Here is a 21,402-nt window from a genome sequence, read left to right as displayed (position 1 = left end):
TTTTAATTATAACCTGTACCACAAATCGAATATTATTCTCATTTTTAACCTTCTCGTTCTTGGACATTGAATACCAAATTAATAATTTGGTATATTTGAGAACAGATGCTCCAATAAAAATCTGTTTCTCTTTACGACGGAATCCTGTATTCCTTACATACATTACATTACATTACATATTCTAAACCTAATTACAAATATACTCTATATTTCTTTATTTGTGCCAATTTAAATCATCTTAGGCCAAAAAAATTTCTACTTGACAGGTAAATCAACTTTAGTTATTTTATTTTCTTGTTGATATTTTGTTTCTATTCAAAATACCTATAATGTTAACACTATTTAATATCTAATGTATCTTTTGATTAACTGTACATAACCCAGAGATACCTGATAACCATCATTGTAATCTGCTCAGTAAAAGAACTTCTAGAATATATTAGTGATATTCGTAATGCTTCAACAAAAATTTGTAAATTACGTTTTTCAAATACGTTTTGAATGATTGTAAAATATTTATATACACTTTGGCATAAAAATTACGTTCGCGAAATGTATTCTAGAATCTCTGAAAAAAAATTATACTGCCTTATCCATTCCACATAAATAATAGTGATTTACAATAGCCCTCCTTAATTAGTTTTTATAAATTGTGATTCCGATCACTGTATATTTTTCCTCCGATTCAGTCGACACACTCATCAAGAAGATTTTGAATTTTATTAATCTCATTTTAAATATATGTTTTCAATTCAGAAATCAGAATCTGAAACTGATTCTGCTTATATTTGTTGATACGATTTTTTTTTTCAACTCAATCTAATAAGATAAGCAATAACTGAAAACTGCCCGCTTGCCAAACTTTAAACCCACTCAATGTTTTTATACAAGAGAAAGACAATAGCTCATCTGAATCTTCTTGATGTTGAACGACCTCAGAATGTATGAATGAAATTTTTTTTTATTTATGAAATGTAGATATAGATGTAAATAACTCAAGTTTACCATTTCCGTTTTATCCTTTTTTATTTTTATTTGTTAATTGTGTTTAAGTTCTTGATAACACTAGTCATTGTTTCCATTGGTTTCCGAGTCCAATGATCACATGCACACTTGGTTCTTTCCACTTCAACAGATTTGATTAAAATTGGGCAGGTTTCATTTGAACATTGATAAGTTACGTAAACTAACTCCAATAAAGTAATTTAAAGGCAGTATCTATGAATATTTCATTCATTACTCGAATTTATTTAACTTGTTTCTTTTCTAAATAGAACTTTTTTTACATCTGTAGGCTGAAAAAAATGTCAAAGAGAATTTTATAGTCGAGTAATGATATTGAAAATTTCACTGTGAAATAACAAATGCCACAATGATATGTTGTAGTTCCTATTAACTAATTATTTTTAACTTCCCTATTTGATCTATCTACAATTCACTTTTGCACTTTCATACTAGTACAGTAAAATTTTGTGACTTCAAAATGAAATTAATTATATAGTTCTAGTAAGGTAATGATATAAATTGTACTAAGAAGTTAACTATTGTGCTAACTATATTTTTAAAACATCTAAATTATAAAATGAAATATATATTTTAGAGAGTTGATGAAAATAACTGTTGTAAGCCTAACATATTTAGTTTTGCGAAAAAAAAAAATGAAAAAAAGGCATCATGTAAGATGAGAATAAAAAGTTGAAATCGATATTTGGAATATTCTGATGCATGCTTTTCATCACGAGAATTATTTATTTTAAGTTTAATGTATTAAGGTATCAATGCTTTTCTTGATAATGTGAATTTATATTTAACAATAACCGAAAAATAGTATTGGGTTCGAATTATTTAAAAAGTGAACAATGTTTTAAAAAAAAAGAAAATAAATATACCTCCCAGAGTGAACGAACGAAGTCCACCAAAATTAAAATCATATTTCTATAATCGGACAACTGTCTTCCGATGAATAAATCCTGAAATTTAAAAGTTTTGTATGAATCACAACATATGGAGAAAACTGTTGATGCTTGGTTTGAAGACTGAATTTTTTACTAAATTGAAAATCACATTGATTTACTTATAGGAAAACAAGTTACATAATAGCACAAAACGAATTTCAAATGCCTCTCGATATGATGACGAACAAGTTGAGATTAAGAAGCAAGTTGTACTGAGCAAATTAAGATGCGTAAAGTTTGATTTTAAAAAGTATAAAGGCGAGTTTATACAGAAGATAAGATAGAAAAGAATGCGAATAAAACAAAATAAAGTATTGTGTGATCGATATGAGAATAGGGTGTTGGTTCTTACTTGTAAAGAAGGCTGTATAAACCCACCATTAGGAGTATCTTCCCAGAAAATTTTTGTTACAGAATGCCCTTTTACGATCAAGTCTTTGTCAATATGTATATATACAGATGTAGATAATCTAGGCAACAACTGAAGAGTATAATCAGCCATTTGCAATGGTCTAATATTTTTTGAATAACAATAGTGGTGTTTGCAAGGTACAAATTTATGTGAAAAGTTTTTATACAAGGGTAAATTTGTTAACGACTTTTGCCAAATGTTAATTTCTGGCCATATTTTGGAATTTTAAGGAATTACATTTTCTGAAATATTGTATGCATTATTAAATGAATTAGTTTGTACTGAATAATTTTCACACCTTGAAATATCGATACATATTGTGTTGATTCAAAAATGAAGGTCCCAAAAATAACTACATTCAATTCAGCAAACTCAATTTTCATTCTTTTAATTTTACCACCACAATTCCTATGAAGTAACAATGAATGAACACCTATAATGTTTAGAACCCTGAGTTTACTGTTTCGAAAAAAATTGTACAATTTTTTCATGATTCGAATATATCATAATTGTGTATGATTTCACAGATTATCGGTTCTGATTAATTTGCCTTGAAATGTTGAACAAAATATGGTCATGAGAGAAGTAGTGATAAGGACATAAAGATAACATTTCCTTGAATTTCCACATTTTTTGTCATTTTTGTATTTCCAAATCGTATCTAAGAACTATTCGATCGGCAATGTGGGAATTGGGAATGCAGCAACATATTTGAAAATCTCATTATATAATATATATTCCAGGCAACTATTTACATTTAAGGAAATTATATTACGGTAATATCCATTAATTTAAAATTCCTCAGGACTATTCACACAATTGCAATAGATACCTTGATGTCTCATTCTGTAGAGTAGGATTTTGTTGAAGCAAGTGCATTATTTATGTAATAGTATATGGGGTGATCTGAAATTTTGATTTTTCGTATAGTTATTTCATTTTTGTACAGATGTTGAACACTAATCTTTACTGGAGTGAATGTTGGAGAGTTCAGATCGCCCTGATATATCTTTAGTTGGAGATTGTTGATAATTACTTCAGATCATAGTGATTATGCATCATATTGCCTTTGTATATTATTGATTGTTCTTTTATGTACAGAGATACAAAGATGTTTTGTAGCTTAGATGCAGTATAATATACCATTTGTAAACGTATTCAAAAATACATTACTACTCATTTATGCAACCATTTTATTTAAGCCGATATTTTTCAAGTACTTTCCTCACAGTTCCCAACTGTAAAAGTCAAAAAATCCCGATTTCCTCAAGTTTTTATTTTTGTTTATTTCCGACCTGGTTTCAGGGTTTTAGCTGGACACGGTCTTGTTTTTCCACTTTCGTTTGGGTTCTTTCACGGTCGAATAGAGCATATTTTAACAGTAGATTCTTGAGGTCAAAAGAAACACTTTTTTCCTACACCGTTTTTTCCGATTCGGCCCTGATAAAAAAATTTAGCCATTTTATGTTTTCATAATGAGCTATGCCACCGCTGGAGGAACAAAATTCCCTTCAGAATAACAAGCTGAATCTATGACGCTACACACCTGTGGATCTTTTAAAAAGAGTCGCATTCAGTGGGTGATATCTTGTGTTTGAAAAAAGTCAATCAAATGAATGAAAAACTATACAGGGTGATTTTTGTGTGTGTTACATTAGACGTATTAGCTTCAAAATCCCTCATTGTTAGAAATTCTTTTTGCGAAAGTGGAACAAGGGAAAGTTCGCTGATACTGTTTCTAGTATAACTTATGAGGAAATATTATACAGGCTGTCTGAAACACGGCTCCAAAGTGAGCCCCAATAAAACTATGATATCTCATTTTTTTCAAATGGCAACCCTATAATTTCATAATTCCAATTGATTGGTCTTCAAAAACTAGTAAGGGTGTCCCAAACATTTCATGCCTTTAAAATCAGTATCAGTAGTTTCGTCATTATTGAATAAAATTCAATAAAATTTTACGACTAAAGGTTTCGCACAGTCTGATTCATTTGTATAGTTGTATTTTTTGAAGTAGGCTATGTTAGGAACCGTCATTCTCACTTTTTTTACTGATCAAGCAATATGCAAAACATGAACATGTTCTTTCATTTGCGGCAAATGTAAAAAAGTCTTAAAAAAGATAATTACAAATTTAACAAAAGAAATTCACATTTACGAACTTTAACAAAATCAAAGTTCAGTATCAAAATAATATTCTCCCCATTAACCCTAAACGGACTCGAGTGGATACAGTAACAGATAATGAATGATATATCTTAGTTTAAAACTACCACAAAAATTTTCAAAATGTTCTCAACAATGCATTATAAATGAACTATTTAAAAATTATCTTAATAAATCTATGGTTAGACAAAGAAGCCTTTACTTATTCCTGAAATTCGAATTTTATTCTACTGATTTCAAAGTCATGAAATGTTTGGGACACACTATAACTAGTTTTTTTACGAGCAATCGATTGGAATTACACAATTATAGGGTTGCTAATTGAATTAAATGAGATATAAGTTTTATTGAGGCTCACAGTTTGGAGCCCTGATTTAGACAACCTGTATAGTATTTCCTCATAAGTTATACAAAGAACAGTACAGCGTACTTTCTCTTGTTCTACTTTCGCAAAAAGAAGTTATTACAATGAGGGATTTTGAAGATATGGACAATAATTTGTAACAATCTTTTTCTCAAAAAATTTGATAATCAGTCTATAATTCAAAAATCGCTTGTGGTTGCGCATATCATACATCAAATCAGTCTAAAATTGAACGAAGAATTCGAATATGTATAAATATACAGGGTGTTGCATTTGAAATAACGAAGGTAAATTCGTTTCCGTTAAAACCGGAAGTAGATTCCGCTTGAAAATATTTTACAATTAAAGTACATGTAAAATCTTGAATCTGTATTACAATTCCTTCCTCGAATACGTCTAAAAGAACACTTTAAAAAATCACCCTAAATTCCGAAATTCATTTCATTCGATAAAACCGTTTGTTTTATGCCTGCATGTTTCAAAGCGTGCCGATTCGGAAAAAATGACTCACCCTGTATAGTGAATGGATCTGGCAGATAGTCCCTAATTTTGATTTTCTATTACCGAAGTTTGTAAATCAGTACATGACATCCACTTACCGAGTTTCAGTTCCATTGGGTCGGTACTTTTTAACGAACCAAACCCGCGCATTTGGACGCTAAGTTAGCCCCAATAATTTTTTTTTGGTTGATCAGGAAAAGAGGATTCTGTCACCTAGTTGGTGTCCTAAATGAATAGTGTTAGATTTTTCATTCTTATTCTGAATCATTGGAGATAATAATGGAAAGAAACACATTTGCTGGAAGCATGTTCCACATTGACAATCCAATGAAAGAAGAGTTTTTGTTTTTGGTACTTGAAGGGCAGGGCCACAGATTAAGCGAAAACCTCGTTGTTTGAAGTATTTGTTCAATTAAAACTCAGGTCAAGGAGCAACATAAGAGAATCGGTAAATCAAATGATTTTTCTCTCGAATTCAATTGTTATACAGAAATAATTGAAGATAGTAATCATATATTTTTTATCACTTAATTATTTGCTTTGCTCATTTACAAATAGTTTATTTCATAAAACAGTTATACTGCAAAAACTGGATTGAATCAAAGTCTCTTCAAAACTTGTTAATCTCTGAAGATGTGGCAGTTATTACTTTTTCATGAAGGTTCAGTTAATATAGATCCATTTTGTAATCCAATATCATTCAAGTAGCGCATCTACACTGAGTTCTTCTTCCAAATTACTTGGAGATGTTTCAAGCTCACCCAAATCATTTGATTCACTGAAAAATAAAATCAATTCACGTAAGTACACTTCCAATAATAATAAAGTATGTAATCGGGTATGTAGTCAATGGTATAGAATTACTACCTCTTTATTGCCTCAGCCAAGCTTTCAGAAACTTATGTTTCCTTTTTCAAAGCTACTTATTCTATACCATTGACTCATACCTGATTAACCTATTACATACATCACAGTTTGTAGTCGAGATTCTTAACAACTTAACCCTCTAATACCCAAGTCCGCCTTGAGACTGGTTGCATATAAGTGGATACAAAATTATTCTGCCCATGTCCGCCTTCAGTATAGGTTCATTTTGTGAGTAAACAGGTGTTATGTAAATAACTTAACTATTTGCGAAAAAAAGATGTAGTTTACATAAGCTAATTTGAAACTATACGGAAATGATTTTATAAAAGAAAAAAAACTTGGGCATTAGAGGGTTAATAATAATAAAGTGTCATACAGACCTGTGATGTAAATACTATGTAGTTTCAACGAAGAACATCTTTTTAAAGCCAGATGGAATGTGACAAAATGCAACTAAAGGAGATCAAAGATAAAAAAAGTTTCGTCTCTTTTACCTGTCAAGCGATGGTTCATTACTGAACATCTCTGTTGGAACAGTTGGTGGTGCTCGTTCAGGAAGAAAATCTAAAAAGCTTTGTGATTGCAAATGCCTTTCAACTTCTTCAGGTGTCATGTGACCATCTGATATTATGTTTGAAGTTGAAGAATTTTGTAATTGGTATTGCTACAATAAAAGTTTGTTTTAGTTTGAAATAAATAAATTTATGAATCATTGAGATAGACGAACTAACATTCATGAAGTTACAATTCAACTTACAGTTGATAATATAACTTTGGAATGATAAATCAGCCTTAGACACAAAAGTCAACATACCATAACATGTTGTATTTGTTTTGGAATTTTACAAGTAGAACTACGCTTTCTTTTCACAGGAGGTACAGCTTTACTAGAGTTTGTATAATGACTACTATTAACTGAGGTCATCTCTTTTCTCCTGAAACAGGTAAAATGAAATCGAAATAACTAAATTAAGACCTCGTCAACATACTTTCTGCTTGGTTCTACTTTAACTGGTTCACCTTCATCTGACGATTCTGTTTCTTCGGAATCGGATGAAGAATTTTCCATTTTTTCATGTAGCATCAAGCGATCCAGTAAAAAATTTCTATCCCGGGTTACATTCAATAATTTTTTTTGACTTTGCCTTAGTGCTTGACGAAATGCTTCATTCTCCTATAATTTCAACTCTTATAAATCGAACAATTACTTTTTAGGTATTATATCATACGTATATGAGATTTTGTAGCTTCCGTTTAAGAAATTTATATTGGCTTTTAAATTTAGATTCTTCTTGGGCTTTTTCCGCCTCTTCTGCAGCAGCAGCCGCACTAGCCATAGATCTACAATACCAACCATCCAACATTTCTCTTTCGTTAAATCTCAATTGAAATTCAACAAGAAATCTTGAAATATTATTATTATTAGGAATCTAAAATATATGTAAACAATAGACCACAGATAGAAAAGTAAAAATAATAATTAATAATAAAGGGGTTATCCATAGATTTGCATAAGAGAATTCTTTTTCATCTCGATAATCGCAAGGACGATTCGAATCATAGACAAAGATAATATATCTTCTATGATTCGAAGAAAGAGCAGCAGAGACAGACCAGAGATATCTCTGAGACAGACCAAAGATCATAGACAAAGATAGCCAAAGATTAACTTTCCTCTTTGGACAGACTCCCTTTCCCTAGGAAGACCATTTTCCAGCACAGAACAGACTTACTTTATGCTTTCCAGTTCCAGGTTTTCTCTGGCAGTTTCTGTTCTTGTTTCTAACTCTATAATAAAAAAATTTTTGATCGTGCTCATAAGAAAAACTACTATCTTCAATCTAAGAGGAAGTTCCTTTTTGCTTCAATCCCTTGGTCGAAATGCTTCAATATTTTGAAAAATTTTTTCATCAAAATACATTTTATTTATATATTAAAACAAACAAAACAGATATTAAAGAAGTAGTGTTCAGTTTATAGGTATTTACAAATTAAAATGAGAATGCAAATGTATTAAATATATATTTTATCTCAATTCTTACAAATATAACAAGAATAAATAATTTTCTTAGGTAAATGCATATTCAAAAATAAATGTATTGATGCTTATGTAACTAGATCACATGAAAAGGTACATGGAAATAATGAGATAGGAATGGTGATTCTCCAGCAAAACGAGTTATTGCCTTCTTTTTCTGTTCAAGCTATAGGGAACAGCACAGCCACTTTTGAGAAGCGACTTGTTCACAACTTTAAATTAGAGAATTCAATATTTCTTCAACTTCAAACATTCCAAATATTATGACCATAATATGATATGTAGTGATTATTTTAGGAAAACAAATGAATGAAATTGGGAAGTATAAAATTCGGAAGTTGATATTGCTCTTGATACTCTCATTTTTTCACGCCTTTATGCCCCACCTACTCTGGAAATTTTAAATCGACTAGCTTCAAATCCATTTTACGCCTAGGGGCAATTGCTCCTTGCAGTGTAATAAAATTTATTATTTTTAGGTCACTTGACTCTTTGCAAATAAGCGTTCCATAGCAAATCTTTGTATTTTTTAGCTTCTTTCCTTGCGTTGGCACTTGTGGTTATTCCTCTTCCTACCACAGCTATATCACCTCCTTTTGAAATTATAACATTTTCGGGAGAGTTATATTGTTGGCCCAAGTTGTCACCTGATGAGTTTAATTGAACTCCAGGAGTAAGCTGTAGAAAACCTGGGTGTTCTTTGAAAAGAGGACTCTGACATACAATTCCTGCGATCAAATTTTCATATTTCGAAGCAAGTTTTATAGTTTTTTGTTTGTATTGATCATCAAATAAGCAACCACTAGAGCTTGCTTCTGCTAACAAAAAAACTCCCGTGTCAGAACTAGAAACTTGATCCAAAGCATCCAAAAGACTTTCTCCAAATAAAGAATGGGCAGTAACAAGGGAAGCCCAACTATTGATTCCGAAAACACCTTCGGTGAATTGTAATTGGACAGTTTTTCCGATATCTGCAAACTTCCTATCTTCCATAAGCATGAAATTATGGCTTTGGGCTATGCTCCTCAAATTTTTTATGAAATTCGGATGGAAATCTTTCACAATATCTATGTGAGTTTTCAGGCAACATATGAAGGGACCAACTTCTTCTGCTAAATTCAAAATATCTGTTGCATCAGTTAAATCGGCAGCTACACATAAATTTGTCTCCTTTTCTATCATTATTTCAAGGAGTTTTTTTGCTCCATTATTGATTGCATATGGAATACGTTTCTCAAATGACATTTTGAGTCTATCTGTAAAAAAAAAGTTTAATTGGTTCTCAAAGTAATACATGTAGCCCTGAATATAATTCAAAAATTGCTATAAGAAATAGCATAGACTGCCAAGCACAAGTTAACTCATGGTCGGTAATTTGGGTAAATTTATAGTTTAACGCCCCCTCACCGATATTCAAAATATTTTGCATGGTGATTCTACATGACGTTGTGATACTACAGTTAAAATTTGAGCAGTGGCAAATCAGTAGTTTTGAAGAAAACAGGAAAATAAGTAGTTACTTCCAAAGTCTACTTGAAGACCAATATTTTTTCAACTCAAATCTATGCTTAACCACTTGTTATTTGGCCCAAAGAAATCTCCCTGTTGTGTTATTTTAATACCCTTATATAATAGAAAATGAATAATCAGAAAATAACAATTCCGAAGGTTAGGCGCTTAAACTGGAGTGCTGTACACACAGTACTCCTTCCTTCTTTTGTGTTTTTGTATTGAAAATGAATAATGTTTAAAATAATAAGAGATTCTCACCTTCTTTGGGTGCTAAAGTTTCTGGCTTAATTTTATTGAGTGCTATATAGCTCTCAACTTCAGATTTAGTTTTTGCAGTGATTAAGTCTTTCTCAAATAAAATTTGTACTAATTGACTCATTGTCAATAGAGAATGCATAACGATTCCATTTTCTTTAAGGAAAGCTTCACCACCTTGTTCTCTGTCAAGGAGGACAACAGCCTCACTGCAATTAATTTGACATTCCCTTAGATCTTTTACGGTTTCCAATATGCTACTTCCTGATGTTACACAGTCTTCTATTATAAGACAATTTTCTCCAGCTGTGTAAATACCTTCAATTAGTTTTTTGGTACCATATGCTTTTGCCTCCTTTCTTCTCATCACCATTGGAATTTCAGATTTCTCTGACATAATTGAGGCTATTGGTAATGCGGTATATGGAACACCACATAAAAGATTGAATTTGGAAATTTTTATTTTATTCATCATTATAAGCGCCAACGTTCTCTGAAAATTTATTATTGATGTTTACTATTGGAGTTAGTTGTTATGGACATAATTCATCAGAAGTGATACTTACCAGCAATCTTGGACAACTAACTATTACCCTTAAATCAAAATATATGGGGGTATCAAGTCCTATTTTCGTTTTATAATTACCAAACTTTATGGCGTTTATTTCGAACAGTCGGACTACTAGATCTTCCATTTTCAAAGATTCCTCTTTGTCCATTTCGAATAGTAATGAAAATGTGTGATAACGATTAAATTAGATTAGATTAATCTTTGCTCACGGATTCACGAGTACTCAGTACTCAGAACTAAACAGAAAAGGAATATTTTTTCATGTAATTACGTTTAAATACTTCGAAGTATGAAGACAGAGAGAGAGAGTGATAATTTGTCCCCTAAAATCAGTGGAAATCACTACTCTGTAATCTGTGGTGGAAATCAATGCAAAGTAATCTTTGAACTTGTTTGAACCCATGGAAGGATTCTAACGCTATCCGCCAGATGGCCCAGATGCAGTCGTAATGCTGGCAGATAAAAGTCACGTGATCCGGGGCAAGAAACGGGGCGTTTGAACTGAAATTCATAGCGATTTCGGTTTATTTCTTCAATTTCTAATATTTTTACAATCATTTTGACGTATCCACTCATAATTTTTATATTTAGACATATCTAACTTACAATTCCTTCTATTAATTTGGAGCTAGGCAAATGGTTGGATAATAAAAACGTGAATAAATTTATGTTAAATTAATTTGTTTCCGAATTAGAGAGAAATTTTCAACATTTTGTGCGTTAAGTATATGTTATAAAATTTTTTGAAAAACCACTCCCCGGAAAAGTAACACCCCTCCGAAGATTAACAAAATAAATTGTTTTTCTTTTTTATTTTCCCTGTATATTGAGCTAAAGACACGAAACTTTGTAAATATCATTTGTCAATGAAATTACACAACATGCTGAAATTTTTTCAACCCCTCAGAAAGGGTAATTTCAATGAGGTACATAGAAATTTGAGTCTTAAGAGAAAAAAATTTTTAATAAAGATTCATCCTTTGAATATTCAAAGTTTTCATCCCACCAGAGGTTTTGGGCCCTTTTTAATTTTTTTTTCTATTGATAATTCTGATTGTAATATTACATATATAAACAAATAAAAATAAAATTCTTCCAATATTAAGTTTAGTATATTCTATGACCCTGACATTTCAAAAATTCTACGCTTTTCTTCAGTTTAGTGAAATTTTCTAGAAATATTTTTGGGATAATAGTTTTTTACCATGGAAAAATATATACAGGTAGATATATTCAATATGATTTCATGATAATTCTATAAATTGGTTTTCATTTCTAGGATTTTATACTGCTAGCTGAGAAATCATCAGCTGTTCTATTTGGACGTTTACATCTATTACTGGTTTGGAGTTCATGTCTTATATCACTGATAGTTGTATGGTCTATTGAATTTTTCGTGAAAAACATAATCAAAAAAGATTATGTTGATAAAAATACTCTCAGGAAAATTTTTCTCGCCATTGAGGTAAAGGTAACGCAGTCGCAGTTCGTGAGTGTTCTGAAATTTAAACTTTGCATCTAGTTTCAAAACTTCGGGAGTATTTTTTTTGCAGACAGGTTTTTTATCATAGGTTCCTCGCTTTGGTTTTATATCGATTCTTCACTGAATCTTCACGTTCAAATAGGTTGGATAGATGGTTGACCGCGTAAACGCCATATACTAATTTTATTTGGATTTCGGTCTTTTCTTATATAGGCCTAATCTTATATAGACCTAATCGGTATATACAAGGGCGGATCCAGGATTTTTTTCTGGGGGGGGGCACAACGGGCAGACGAGCAAAAAAATCAGCAGTAACTGTGAGAAATGAACTTCACGTTTATTTTTAAGAGTTCAAGTATGTATTGAAAGATCCGTCCGTCTGGGGGGGGGCACGTGCCCCCGTGCCCCCCCCTCCTAAATCCGCCCTTGGGTATATACTTACTTACCTATTTCGTAAAGTTTTTTATCAGGTCTTTGTAGGCCATAAATCAACCGTAAGGTTTAAGCAAAGAGTAACAACAACCAAGAGTTGTTACTCTTTGATCGTATCAAGAGTTAATCTTCAATCTTTTTTTCAGTCTTGTAATACGATAGAAACAATACAACTTCTTCAGAAGTATCCTAATTGCGTGAACTCCCGTTTAGGTTCCCTGAACTATACACCATTTTTGGTAAGCAAATAATATCATCAGTGGCGTAACTTGGTCCCGGGAGGCGAATTTTTTTTGAGGCCCTTTCTAAGCTTCTTGTAATGAAATAAATCATCTGATTTGAAAATGGAAATAGAGCATGCATCGGCAAATTTGAAATAATTTTGCACCTCTTTCCTTTAAATTCAGGCCTTGAACTGACTTGAACTGACAAGTTCCGCATTGTATCAGCAAAATTAGGTCCTACATTGTTTAATGTTATTGAAGAATATTGAAGTAATTCGACATGATCCATTTCCGGCACGAAATTCCTTGCTAAAGTGATAGTTTGCAGCTTTTGCAAGAAATTTTGCCGACTTCGAATTCCGTGCTAGACTTGCTAGTCTACTTCCCAGTAGGCTTTGACTATTGTGAGGATGTTCATTACACTGCAAAGAGAGTCCAGTTCGGGGCCCGGAGACAAATGATTCCGTGCCACCTTGGTAGTTACGCCACTGAATATATCATTGTTCAGGGTGGGCAAATTTCGATGTTTTAGCACTACAACTTTTAAACGAGTGGAGATAGACAAAATCTGATACCCCATTCTCGTTCTCTTTTTCTGAGAAACTTACAATAGTAGTAGTGATTTTTGGCCACTTTCTTTTGTTTTCGAGTTATAAGCAAAAAGTGGAAAAATGGCGATATCGAAATAAATTTATATCTCCGCTAATACTGATGATAGAGCTCTGAAATTGAAACATTATAGAGGCACTTTTTTACGTAGAATCCAGTGGCGTGCTCGCCTTTTTAGCAGGATTTTTAATTACGAAGCTATGACCCAAAGCTATGTTTTTTTAAATAGAAACACTAGTTTTGTGTGCAATTTTTTGAAAGCTTAATTTTTACTGATTTCAAAAATATATAACATCATATGGTTGGTATCAACATAAATAATAGAAAATGGTCAAAAACACTTCTTCCCAATATTTCTATGGTTTCAACTTTTGACGAACACAGAAAAATAGAGTGTCCTATAACAAAAGCAGTCTCCTTCCGGCAATGCCATTCTTTCTATGCCCTTTACCAATTTTCATAAAATTTGAATCAAGAAATATTTCATAAATTTTCATAATAATGAAAGGACTTATAGAAAAAAATACTGGTAATCATACGACGCTATATTTTTCTATGCTCATCAAAAGTTGAAACCATAGAAATATTGAGAAAAAAGGTTTTTGACAATTTTCAATTATTTATATTGGTACAAACCATATGATGTTATATATTTTTGAAATCAGTAAAAATTAAGCTTTCAAAAAATTGCTCAGAAAACTAGTGTTCCCATTTGAAAAAACATAACTTTGGGTCATAGCTTCGTAATTAAAAATCCTTCTAAAAAGGCGAGCACGCCACTGGATTCTACGTAAAAAAGTGCCTGTATAATGTTTCAATTTCAGAGCTCTATCATCAATATTAGCGGAGATATAAATTTATTTCGATATCGCCATTTTTCCACTTTTTGCTTATAACTCGAAAACAAAAGAAAGTGGCCAAAAATGACTACTACTATTGTTAGTTTCTCAGAAAAAGAGAACGAGAATGGGGTATCAGATTTTGTGTATCTCCTCTGGTTTAAAAACTGTAGTGCTAAAACATCGAAATTTGCCCACCCTGTACTTCCCTTCAATCTTCAATATAAGGTATAAGAAGATTATATTTTCAGATTGCATGCTACCATGGTAATACACTTCTTGTGAAATATATGCTTCATATTGGTGAGTTGCATTTTTTAATTTCGTATTTTGTCCAGTGGCGGCACGTCAGAGGAGGTGATTATTACGGATGTTTAGGTGATGAGAAAAGTTTGAAGCGTTCGCGTACAAACAAGTCTCTATTATTCACTTCCTCGCTGAATGCATATAGCATTAATATTAATTAGTTATTATTATGATATATTCAACATTATCTAATAAGGACAAACCGGGTGTACAAATTCAAGAGACTATTGAACGTTATTTCTAAAAAATAATTTCATCCACCCTCTACCCGCCTCCACCCTTTCTTCTACGGAATACACCATTTACGCTCAAAATACTTGATGACACAACATATCACTTTTTCAAATAGAAGATCATAACTTTTTGCATAATAATTTTCAGTAAAAGATCGAAAAAAAAATTTCAGATGCCGATATCAAGTCTCAGACGAAGCGCGGCGAAACGCCATTTTTTCTTGCCGTTGCTCATCTGATTAACAATCCCTTCAGTATAGATGCATCTTGTATAAGAGAGCTCTTTTATGCCGGCTGTGACATAAATGAGCCGAACGAAAAGGGCTTCACGCCTCTCCATCTGGCAGCATATTTTGGCCACAGGACACTGGTTAAATGGCTTCTAGAAAAAGGTGCCAATACAAGGGTCTCCCCGTCTCCAGTTGAAATTGCTTCTAAACAAGGTAAACTAATACAATATCTAATACTTGTCATTTTGTTATTTGCATATAATTTTACTCAATATTCGTTTTATTTATATTTATTTATCTGTGCTCAGTGATTGTATTTCTTGCCTGAATTTGCATTTCTTTAACCTTCCATGTCTCGCAAAATATTCGTTAAAAAACTACGCTCTAAAGAGAATATTTAATCGAGAATAAAATGGCGCAGATAGAGGTCATACACATTTTCATATAAATCAAATTCACAAATTTTTATTTTAAAATTTTTTTCCTTTATATTTTTATATCACATGTATGATATCATCTCAACAATTATGACGAACCTTAAATTATACTGGTTTTAGTTATAAAAGTCTTATATTCAGGGTTATTATTTTAAAGGTGGGGCTTTTTTTGACAGACGGTAGAACTCATCAAAATAAGTCGTTCAACCAAAAATTGTCTATATGAAATATCCAAGATAGCTGAGATACAAGCTCTAGAAGTTCGACAAAATTTCATTGAATTTCAAGTACGGGACTGTGGAAGGTGACTCCTGCATCGTAAAAATTAAACAAAACATAAACATATGGCTAGACAATGAATGGTTCAGTACCAAGTTCATCGGATTAGATGAATCAGGTCACTTTTGAGAGAATCATAATTGTTGTATCGTACAATTTAGGGTGAAAAAAATTTTGAAAATCGAGGCAGTTTCTTGAATGTGCTTATGTTATTTATGTTGAAAAAGTGCCTTGATGTTTCCCCATTTCATCCCATTTTTACGACGATTGTTGGAATGTTCGAACAAAAAGATTTTGAAGCCAATTGTGAAAAAATTCGTGAATAATTTAAACGAATTTTTTTGGTGAGATTTTCGAAGAATTATTGTATTTTTTACACTTGTGTCCTAAGTCTATTCTGTCAGTTGGTATCGAAATGAGCCATTTCATAAAATCGTGTAAGTTACTAAAAAATAATTAGAACAATTCGGCAATCCTAAGTTTCCATTTTCATTACAACGTAAATATCGAACGAGCCAATATCCTAAACGAAATCACATGGTCGAATCGATAAGTTTTTTCCATCGCTTTGCGATAATTCAGCTAACAAACGGTCTAGGGTCGTATTAGGATGTATTTCAGTTATCATTTTCAATTTTTTTTTCAACTTTGTCATTTTGAAAGTTTTGTATGGATGATTTTTAGTAAAACGGTTAATTTTGACCGGTTCTACCTTCTGTTGAAAAAAAATATCAGGGAATCCAAATTTACCTTATTGCGCCTCTATCGCTCTATGATGTGTTATCCCACTAGGAGACGAATTTTTTTCAAAACACGACAATCTAGAGTGTTTTCACATGTTTTTAAATTTTTAATTTATTTTAGGTCACTTAGAAGTTGCCTCAGCGATTTCTACCTGGGAAAATAGAAGGAGAATGATAACCCCTAATTAATCAAATATCTTTTTATTAAAAAATATTATCACACCTACACATACTTAAGTTAAACAAACATGATGTAAAACAACTTTATAAATAGTGAATATAACAATTGTTGGAACTATGATTTTTTTGTACATATTTATAGGAACACATTCAACTGTATCAATGAATTACACACCTTGCGTGTATAAGTTATAATAAAGTCCTCTGCTCTGCATGAGTTCATGGTGAGAGCCTAGTTCCGCTACTTTACCCTTGTTAACAACGCATATTACATCAGCGTCTTGAATAGTTGTTAACCTATGAGCTATTGTAATACATGTTCTTCCTTCTTTGGCTTTGTCCAGAGCTTCCTGAACAACCTGGAAAAAAGAATTATAAATAGAGATAATTGATAATTGGTAAAAAAAGTGCCTGCAGAAAATTCAAGTTGCAGATCTGTAACTTCAAAGACAAAAAGTTATGAGAACTTTTCGAAATCGTCAAAATTTCATTTTTTGCTTAACGAAGAATCGTAGGAGGCTATGGTTTTCATCATTCTTTGTTTCTCTGAGCTCGGAAATGTGATCGTTTTCTTATATCTCTCATAGTTCTCGAGATCCTCTCAGTAGACAACGAATTTTGTCCACCCTGTACAGGGTATCCCAAAATTTTCCGATTCGACCCTGATAAAAATATATAGCCATTTTAAGTTTTCATAATGAGCTTTGCCACCCATGAAGAAACAAAATTCCCTTCGAAATAGCAAGCTACATCTATGACATTACACATCTGTGGATCTTTTAAACAGAGTTGTATTCGGCCAAAGTACCCAATTTTCCGAATATCACAGATATTTTTCATTAGCATTATACGAAAAAGTTGCTAAGCGTCACGTTTAAGCACTGATTATCAGTCATCAATATTCCATAGCCTGCTTGACGGCGCATTTTTTGAACGCATGTTACAATAGCCCAGGATAATCCAAAGCCAACTGCTATCCTGTATTGGAATATTAACAACTGTTAGTTGTATGTGTATGATCAATGATGTTTCTAAATTTTCTCAGTTTTTAATCATCGAATGATAGAATTCATTGAGATCTATGAGTCCTTGACAATTATTATCAATTCTAAATATACCACTCAACCCTGACCTCTTCGTTTACGATATTGTCCAGCAATTGGGAGATGTCTCCAATAAGTATACGGCATACTGAAGTGAATATTATTAACTTGGAAGATTCAGACAACCATATTGATTCGATCTGGTTTCATTAACCTCTCTGGATTCTTTGATTCTTTCAAAAAAACCAAACCAAAGAATTCTTTTACGTTTGTGTGCTTGTCACAGAATAAGGCGCTTTTCGGTGGGATTTTTGATTGCTAAATTAAACACACAAATATTGCGGTATGATTAAATTAAGGTTCCATATCCATGGGCTGAGTGAAACAGCAGGTAGAACCTTCGATTATATAACAGAGACAGCCAAAATTGTGATTACACATGGGGCAAATTGTTCATCGATTCTTCTGCACTTTCAGCTGAAGTCTGAGACCAATAGTAGACACACTTGATACGGTTGAAATACACAACCGTATCAATTCGGCATCACGGACATTCTGGAGGCTAAAGGACAGAGTGTTTCAAAATCACGACCTCAATCTGTAGACCAAGATAGCTGTTTACAAAGCAGTGGTCCTCCCAACGCTTCTTTACGGATGCGAGAGCTGGACGCCTTACAGGCGACATATTAAACAGCTTGAACAAACGCAACAACGTCATCTCAGACAGATAATGAACATCTGATGGTTCCACAAAGTTTCGGATGCAGAAGTCTGGCAACGCGCGAGTTGTACAACAATCGAGGCTCAAGTAACGAGGGCCCGACTCAGATGGAGCGTCCACATTCTGAGGATGCAAGACACAAGACTTCCCAAAATAGCTCTGTATGGCGAATTCACAGAGGGAGCTCGGAAACCAGAAGGCCAGTATAAGCGATTCAAGGATATACTGCGTCAATCCCCAAAATCATAACTGGGAACAACTAGCGTTAGACAGATCACAGTGGAGTTCTTTGGTCCACAGTTATAATGGGGAGTCGAGAAGAATACACCGGCGGCAAGATAGGGTTGGTGACTATCCATGCCCGGAGTGTGGAAGGATCTGTAGGTCTCGGCTGGGTTTCTTCAGTCACAGGAGAGCACACAGTCGCAATTAGCCCTAAGAATAAGTCTGTTCGCACCTTTTTAAAATCTTTTTATAGGTTTATTCCCGGTAACGGGATTCAGTAATGAATGAATTAAAACACTTCTCACTGACTTATATTCAAATATCCCTCCAACCTACTCTCATCAAATCGACGTTGATATTGTTACACAGCTTCCGAACGAACTCTATCTCAAAGTCTTTCAATCATAGTTTAGTTTTCTTCATTACCGATTCGTTCGCCAGCCAGAACCAGGACTGGGGACGAAACTGAGACTCAAAAGATTCAGGTTTGCTGATCTGTGGCCAAGGCACAGCAGTAGAAGACGGTTCTCCGCTCTGTTTTCAGATTTCCAAGAGCTTGCACACCAGCAAAGGAACTTACTCACAGTAGGGGAAGAACTCGGACAGGACGGGGTCTATCCTTTGCTTTCGGTTTTCAGTACATCACGGGCTTTCGCTCCAGCAGAGTACTTAATCGCAATAATAGGGCGTTAGAACTAAGCAGAACTACGGAATCTAATAAGAATAATACCGGATGAATGACTACTCTTGAATCGCAAACTAATTATATACTCGAAAAGCACATCTGAATACAGAATAAATAACTAATACAAACTGCCGAATAAATAGAGTATCAATACGTTGATATTGTTAAACAACTTCGGAATTAACCCTACCTTAAAGTCCTTCAATCATAGTGTTCTTCAATACAGTTAAACCGAATTTCAATTGAAAATGAATAAATTTTTCTTAGAATGATTATGACACTTATTTCTGCACATCATTTACTTACTTTCTCACTCTCCGTATCAAGTGCTGAAGTTGCCTCATCTAAAAGTAATACTTTAGGGTTCTTGATTAAAGCTCTAGCTATCGCCACTCGCTGCTTTTGGCCGCCAGAAAGTTGAGTTCCCTTCTCTCCTAATCTGGTGTCATATCCCTTGAATGAAAAAAATTTACATTGTAGACACATTAATAAATTTGGTTTTTGATCGCGCAATTAATGTTCTGTGGATAACGGAGAAAAACCGGCAGAGCTATAGGTGGCCGTCTCTTTACACTATGTTTTATATGTCCCTTTGTAATTTTCAGAATAATTAAGAAATAAAAAATATCAATACTTGGGTATATCTTTCATATTCAAAATTGAACAAGTAGGGCAGGCATGGGCAAACTTTTTGAGGGGAGGGCCAGATAAAATGAAAAATTACCTAGGCGGGCCAAAAAAAAATACACATTTTTACAAGTGATTAACTTTTTTTCGATTTTTACATCAAACATGACTAACATCCTAGAAAAGTAAAAAAAAATGACAAAAATTAATTATTGTTCGGTAGGATACGAAAGAGTATGTGAAAAATGAAACTGTGATTGAGCTTCTTAGAACTGTCCATACTCTGGTAGAAATTGGCCGTGATGATGCTAAAAGCTGGTCACTAAAGGTGCCAACAGATTACTCTGACGTGACGTGGGCCCAAGTCATAATGCGCATTATTCGAAAATCTAATTTAGGATTTTTTGAGGAAGCATTAAATTAGTCAGACGTGACGTTGACACGTGTATTCCCACGTTCCCACATTGAACGCTTCCGCGCAAAATCCGATGTTAGATTTTTAAATCATGCGCATTATGGCATGGGCCCACGTCACGTTAGAGTAATCTGTAGCCACATTTATAGTGGGTTGCTTACGCTGCTATTCATAGTTTCAGAGTGGAAAACACCTGTTCACATAACAATATGCAGTTGTTCCCGAGATATTATGATTATTCATTAAATATGCCCACGATACCAGATTCCGCCCGTCATATTTGGTGCTCCTCCCTCCAGTAGTAATGTTGTAAATATTAGTCAAAGGTTCTTTAAAGGACGTAATTGTTTGTTTCTTGAAATTTTTGAAAAATATGTGATATTTTTGTTGCTCTCATCAATGAAAATCAAAAGGTCAAAAATACTTCGAATTACACAGACGTTGACAACGAACCAAACGAAAATTTTAATGCTTGATTCGTTACTAACCACCACGAGCATAATATCATCATCTCAGTAACCGTGCTGTTGACTGCTATAACTCGAGGTCCCAAGCAAATCCAAAATAATTTAGTTTAGAATTGAGAGAACTAGAACACTACAACTATGCTAAGTTGCGCGCAAACTTTGCTAAACTAAAATTAATGTTAGATCCAATAATTAATACCGTTCTTAAAGCTCAAAAATTTTCATTTAGAAGGAAACCGTTACTTAATCGATTCAAACTACGCAGAATCAAATAATTGAATAAATTTTCATGTATTAATCACACTTGAATACTGCCTTCATGATTGGAGCTCAGCAACAAACCGTTCGTTGCAAGTTTTGGAGTCCATGCATCACTATTTGTGTTCTGTGATGCAGTCGTTGGAACATCGAAGGAGATTTGGCGACTTTTGCTTTTTCTGGGGATTACAAGAAATAATGCCAGCCGCTGCCAGATACACACGCAGTACTAAGGCTGAGCCTCGAGCACAACTCTCTGCAATTTGAATAACAAATTGGTGAACTTTTATTTGAGTGATTCAGGGCTGAAGTGAACCAAGTC

At 33.2% G+C, this 21,402-nt stretch overlaps 4 protein-coding genes across 5 annotated transcripts in view; 1 reads left to right on the top strand and 3 right to left on the bottom strand.

Moving 5' to 3' along the window:
• Window positions 1-5,897: 5,897 nt before the first annotated feature.
• On the bottom strand, window positions 5,898-7,735 carry LOC123314190. The gene is made up of 5 exons (XM_044899317.1): window positions 7,498-7,735; window positions 7,258-7,442; window positions 7,083-7,203; window positions 6,763-6,932; window positions 5,898-6,179 (listed from the first exon to the last, which is right to left on the bottom strand). The coding sequence occupies exons 1-5, from the start codon at window positions 7,630-7,632 to the stop codon at window positions 6,098-6,100; spliced, it is 693 nt and encodes a 230-aa protein (XP_044755252.1). The 5' UTR covers window positions 7,633-7,735; the 3' UTR covers window positions 5,898-6,097.
• Window positions 7,736-8,616: 881 nt separating this feature from the next.
• Window positions 8,617-10,922, bottom strand: LOC123320500 (uridine 5'-monophosphate synthase). Its single transcript, XM_044907840.1, has 3 exons — window positions 10,640-10,922; window positions 10,077-10,566; window positions 8,617-9,562 (listed from the first exon to the last, which is right to left on the bottom strand). Exons 1-3 carry the CDS (start codon window positions 10,790-10,792, stop codon window positions 8,787-8,789), a joined length of 1,419 nt encoding a protein of 472 aa, XP_044763775.1. The 5' UTR covers window positions 10,793-10,922; the 3' UTR covers window positions 8,617-8,786.
• Window positions 10,923-11,776: 854 nt separating this feature from the next.
• On the top strand, window positions 11,777-16,760 carry LOC123322802 (ankyrin-1-like). Of its 2 annotated transcripts, XM_044910822.1 has the most exons (6): window positions 11,777-11,867; window positions 11,924-12,109; window positions 12,706-12,798; window positions 14,483-14,534; window positions 14,944-15,213; window positions 16,581-16,760. In XM_044910822.1, exons 1-6 carry the CDS (start codon window positions 11,850-11,852, stop codon window positions 16,646-16,648), a joined length of 687 nt encoding a protein of 228 aa, XP_044766757.1. In that variant the 5' UTR covers window positions 11,777-11,849; the 3' UTR covers window positions 16,649-16,760. The 2 variants fall into 2 exon arrangements, with proteins under 2 accessions (XP_044766757.1, XP_044766758.1); XM_044910823.1 differs by lacking the exon at window positions 12,706-12,798.
• LOC123322801 (ATP-dependent translocase ABCB1) overlaps window positions 16,645-21,402 on the bottom strand; it is a 24,122-nt gene continuing 19,364 nt past the window's right edge. The window contains exons 16-17 of the mRNA XM_044910821.1: window positions 19,620-19,766; window positions 16,645-16,998 (exon numbers count right to left, since the gene is read on the bottom strand). Coding sequence (XP_044766756.1) covers window positions 16,807-16,998; window positions 19,620-19,766 — 339 coding nt within the window. The 3' untranslated portion in view covers window positions 16,645-16,806. The remainder of the gene's footprint in view (window positions 16,999-19,619; window positions 19,767-21,402) is intronic.

Source organism: Coccinella septempunctata, chromosome 1, assembly GCF_907165205.1.
Source record: "Coccinella septempunctata chromosome 1, icCocSept1.1, whole genome shotgun sequence".
NCBI classification, from domain to species: Eukaryota; Metazoa; Arthropoda; class Insecta; order Coleoptera; family Coccinellidae; genus Coccinella; species Coccinella septempunctata.
Note: the sequence above shows the minus strand (reverse complement) of the source record. Positions and strands in the feature narration are given on the sequence as shown.

Coding starts and splice junctions, on each gene's coding strand:
- LOC123314190 (XM_044899317.1), bottom strand. CDS start 7,632: ATGTTGGATGGTTGGTATTGTAGATCTATGGCTAGTGCGGCTGCTGCT. Junction 7,204..7,257: donor AAAGTAGAACCAAGCAGAAA/GTATGTTGACGA, acceptor TACCTGTTTCAG/GAGAAAAGAGATGACCTCAG. Junction 6,933..7,082: donor AACAAATACAACATGTTATG/GTATGTTGACTT, acceptor CTTTTATTGTAG/CAATACCAATTACAAAATTC.
- LOC123320500 (XM_044907840.1), bottom strand. CDS start 10,792: ATGGACAAAGAGGAATCTTTGAAAATGGAAGATCTAGTAGTCCGACTG. Junction 10,567..10,639: donor TTAGTTGTCCAAGATTGCTG/GTAAGTATCACT, acceptor ATAAATTTTCAG/AGAACGTTGGCGCTTATAAT. Junction 9,563..10,076: donor AACTTTAGCACCCAAAGAAG/GTGAGAATCTCT, acceptor TTTTTTTTACAG/ATAGACTCAAAATGTCATTT.
- LOC123322802 (XM_044910822.1), top strand. Junction 14,535..14,943: donor GAAATATATGCTTCATATTG/GTGAGTTGCATT, acceptor AAAAAATTTCAG/ATGCCGATATCAAGTCTCAG. Junction 15,214..16,580: donor TGAAATTGCTTCTAAACAAG/GTAAACTAATAC, acceptor AATTTATTTTAG/GTCACTTAGAAGTTGCCTCA.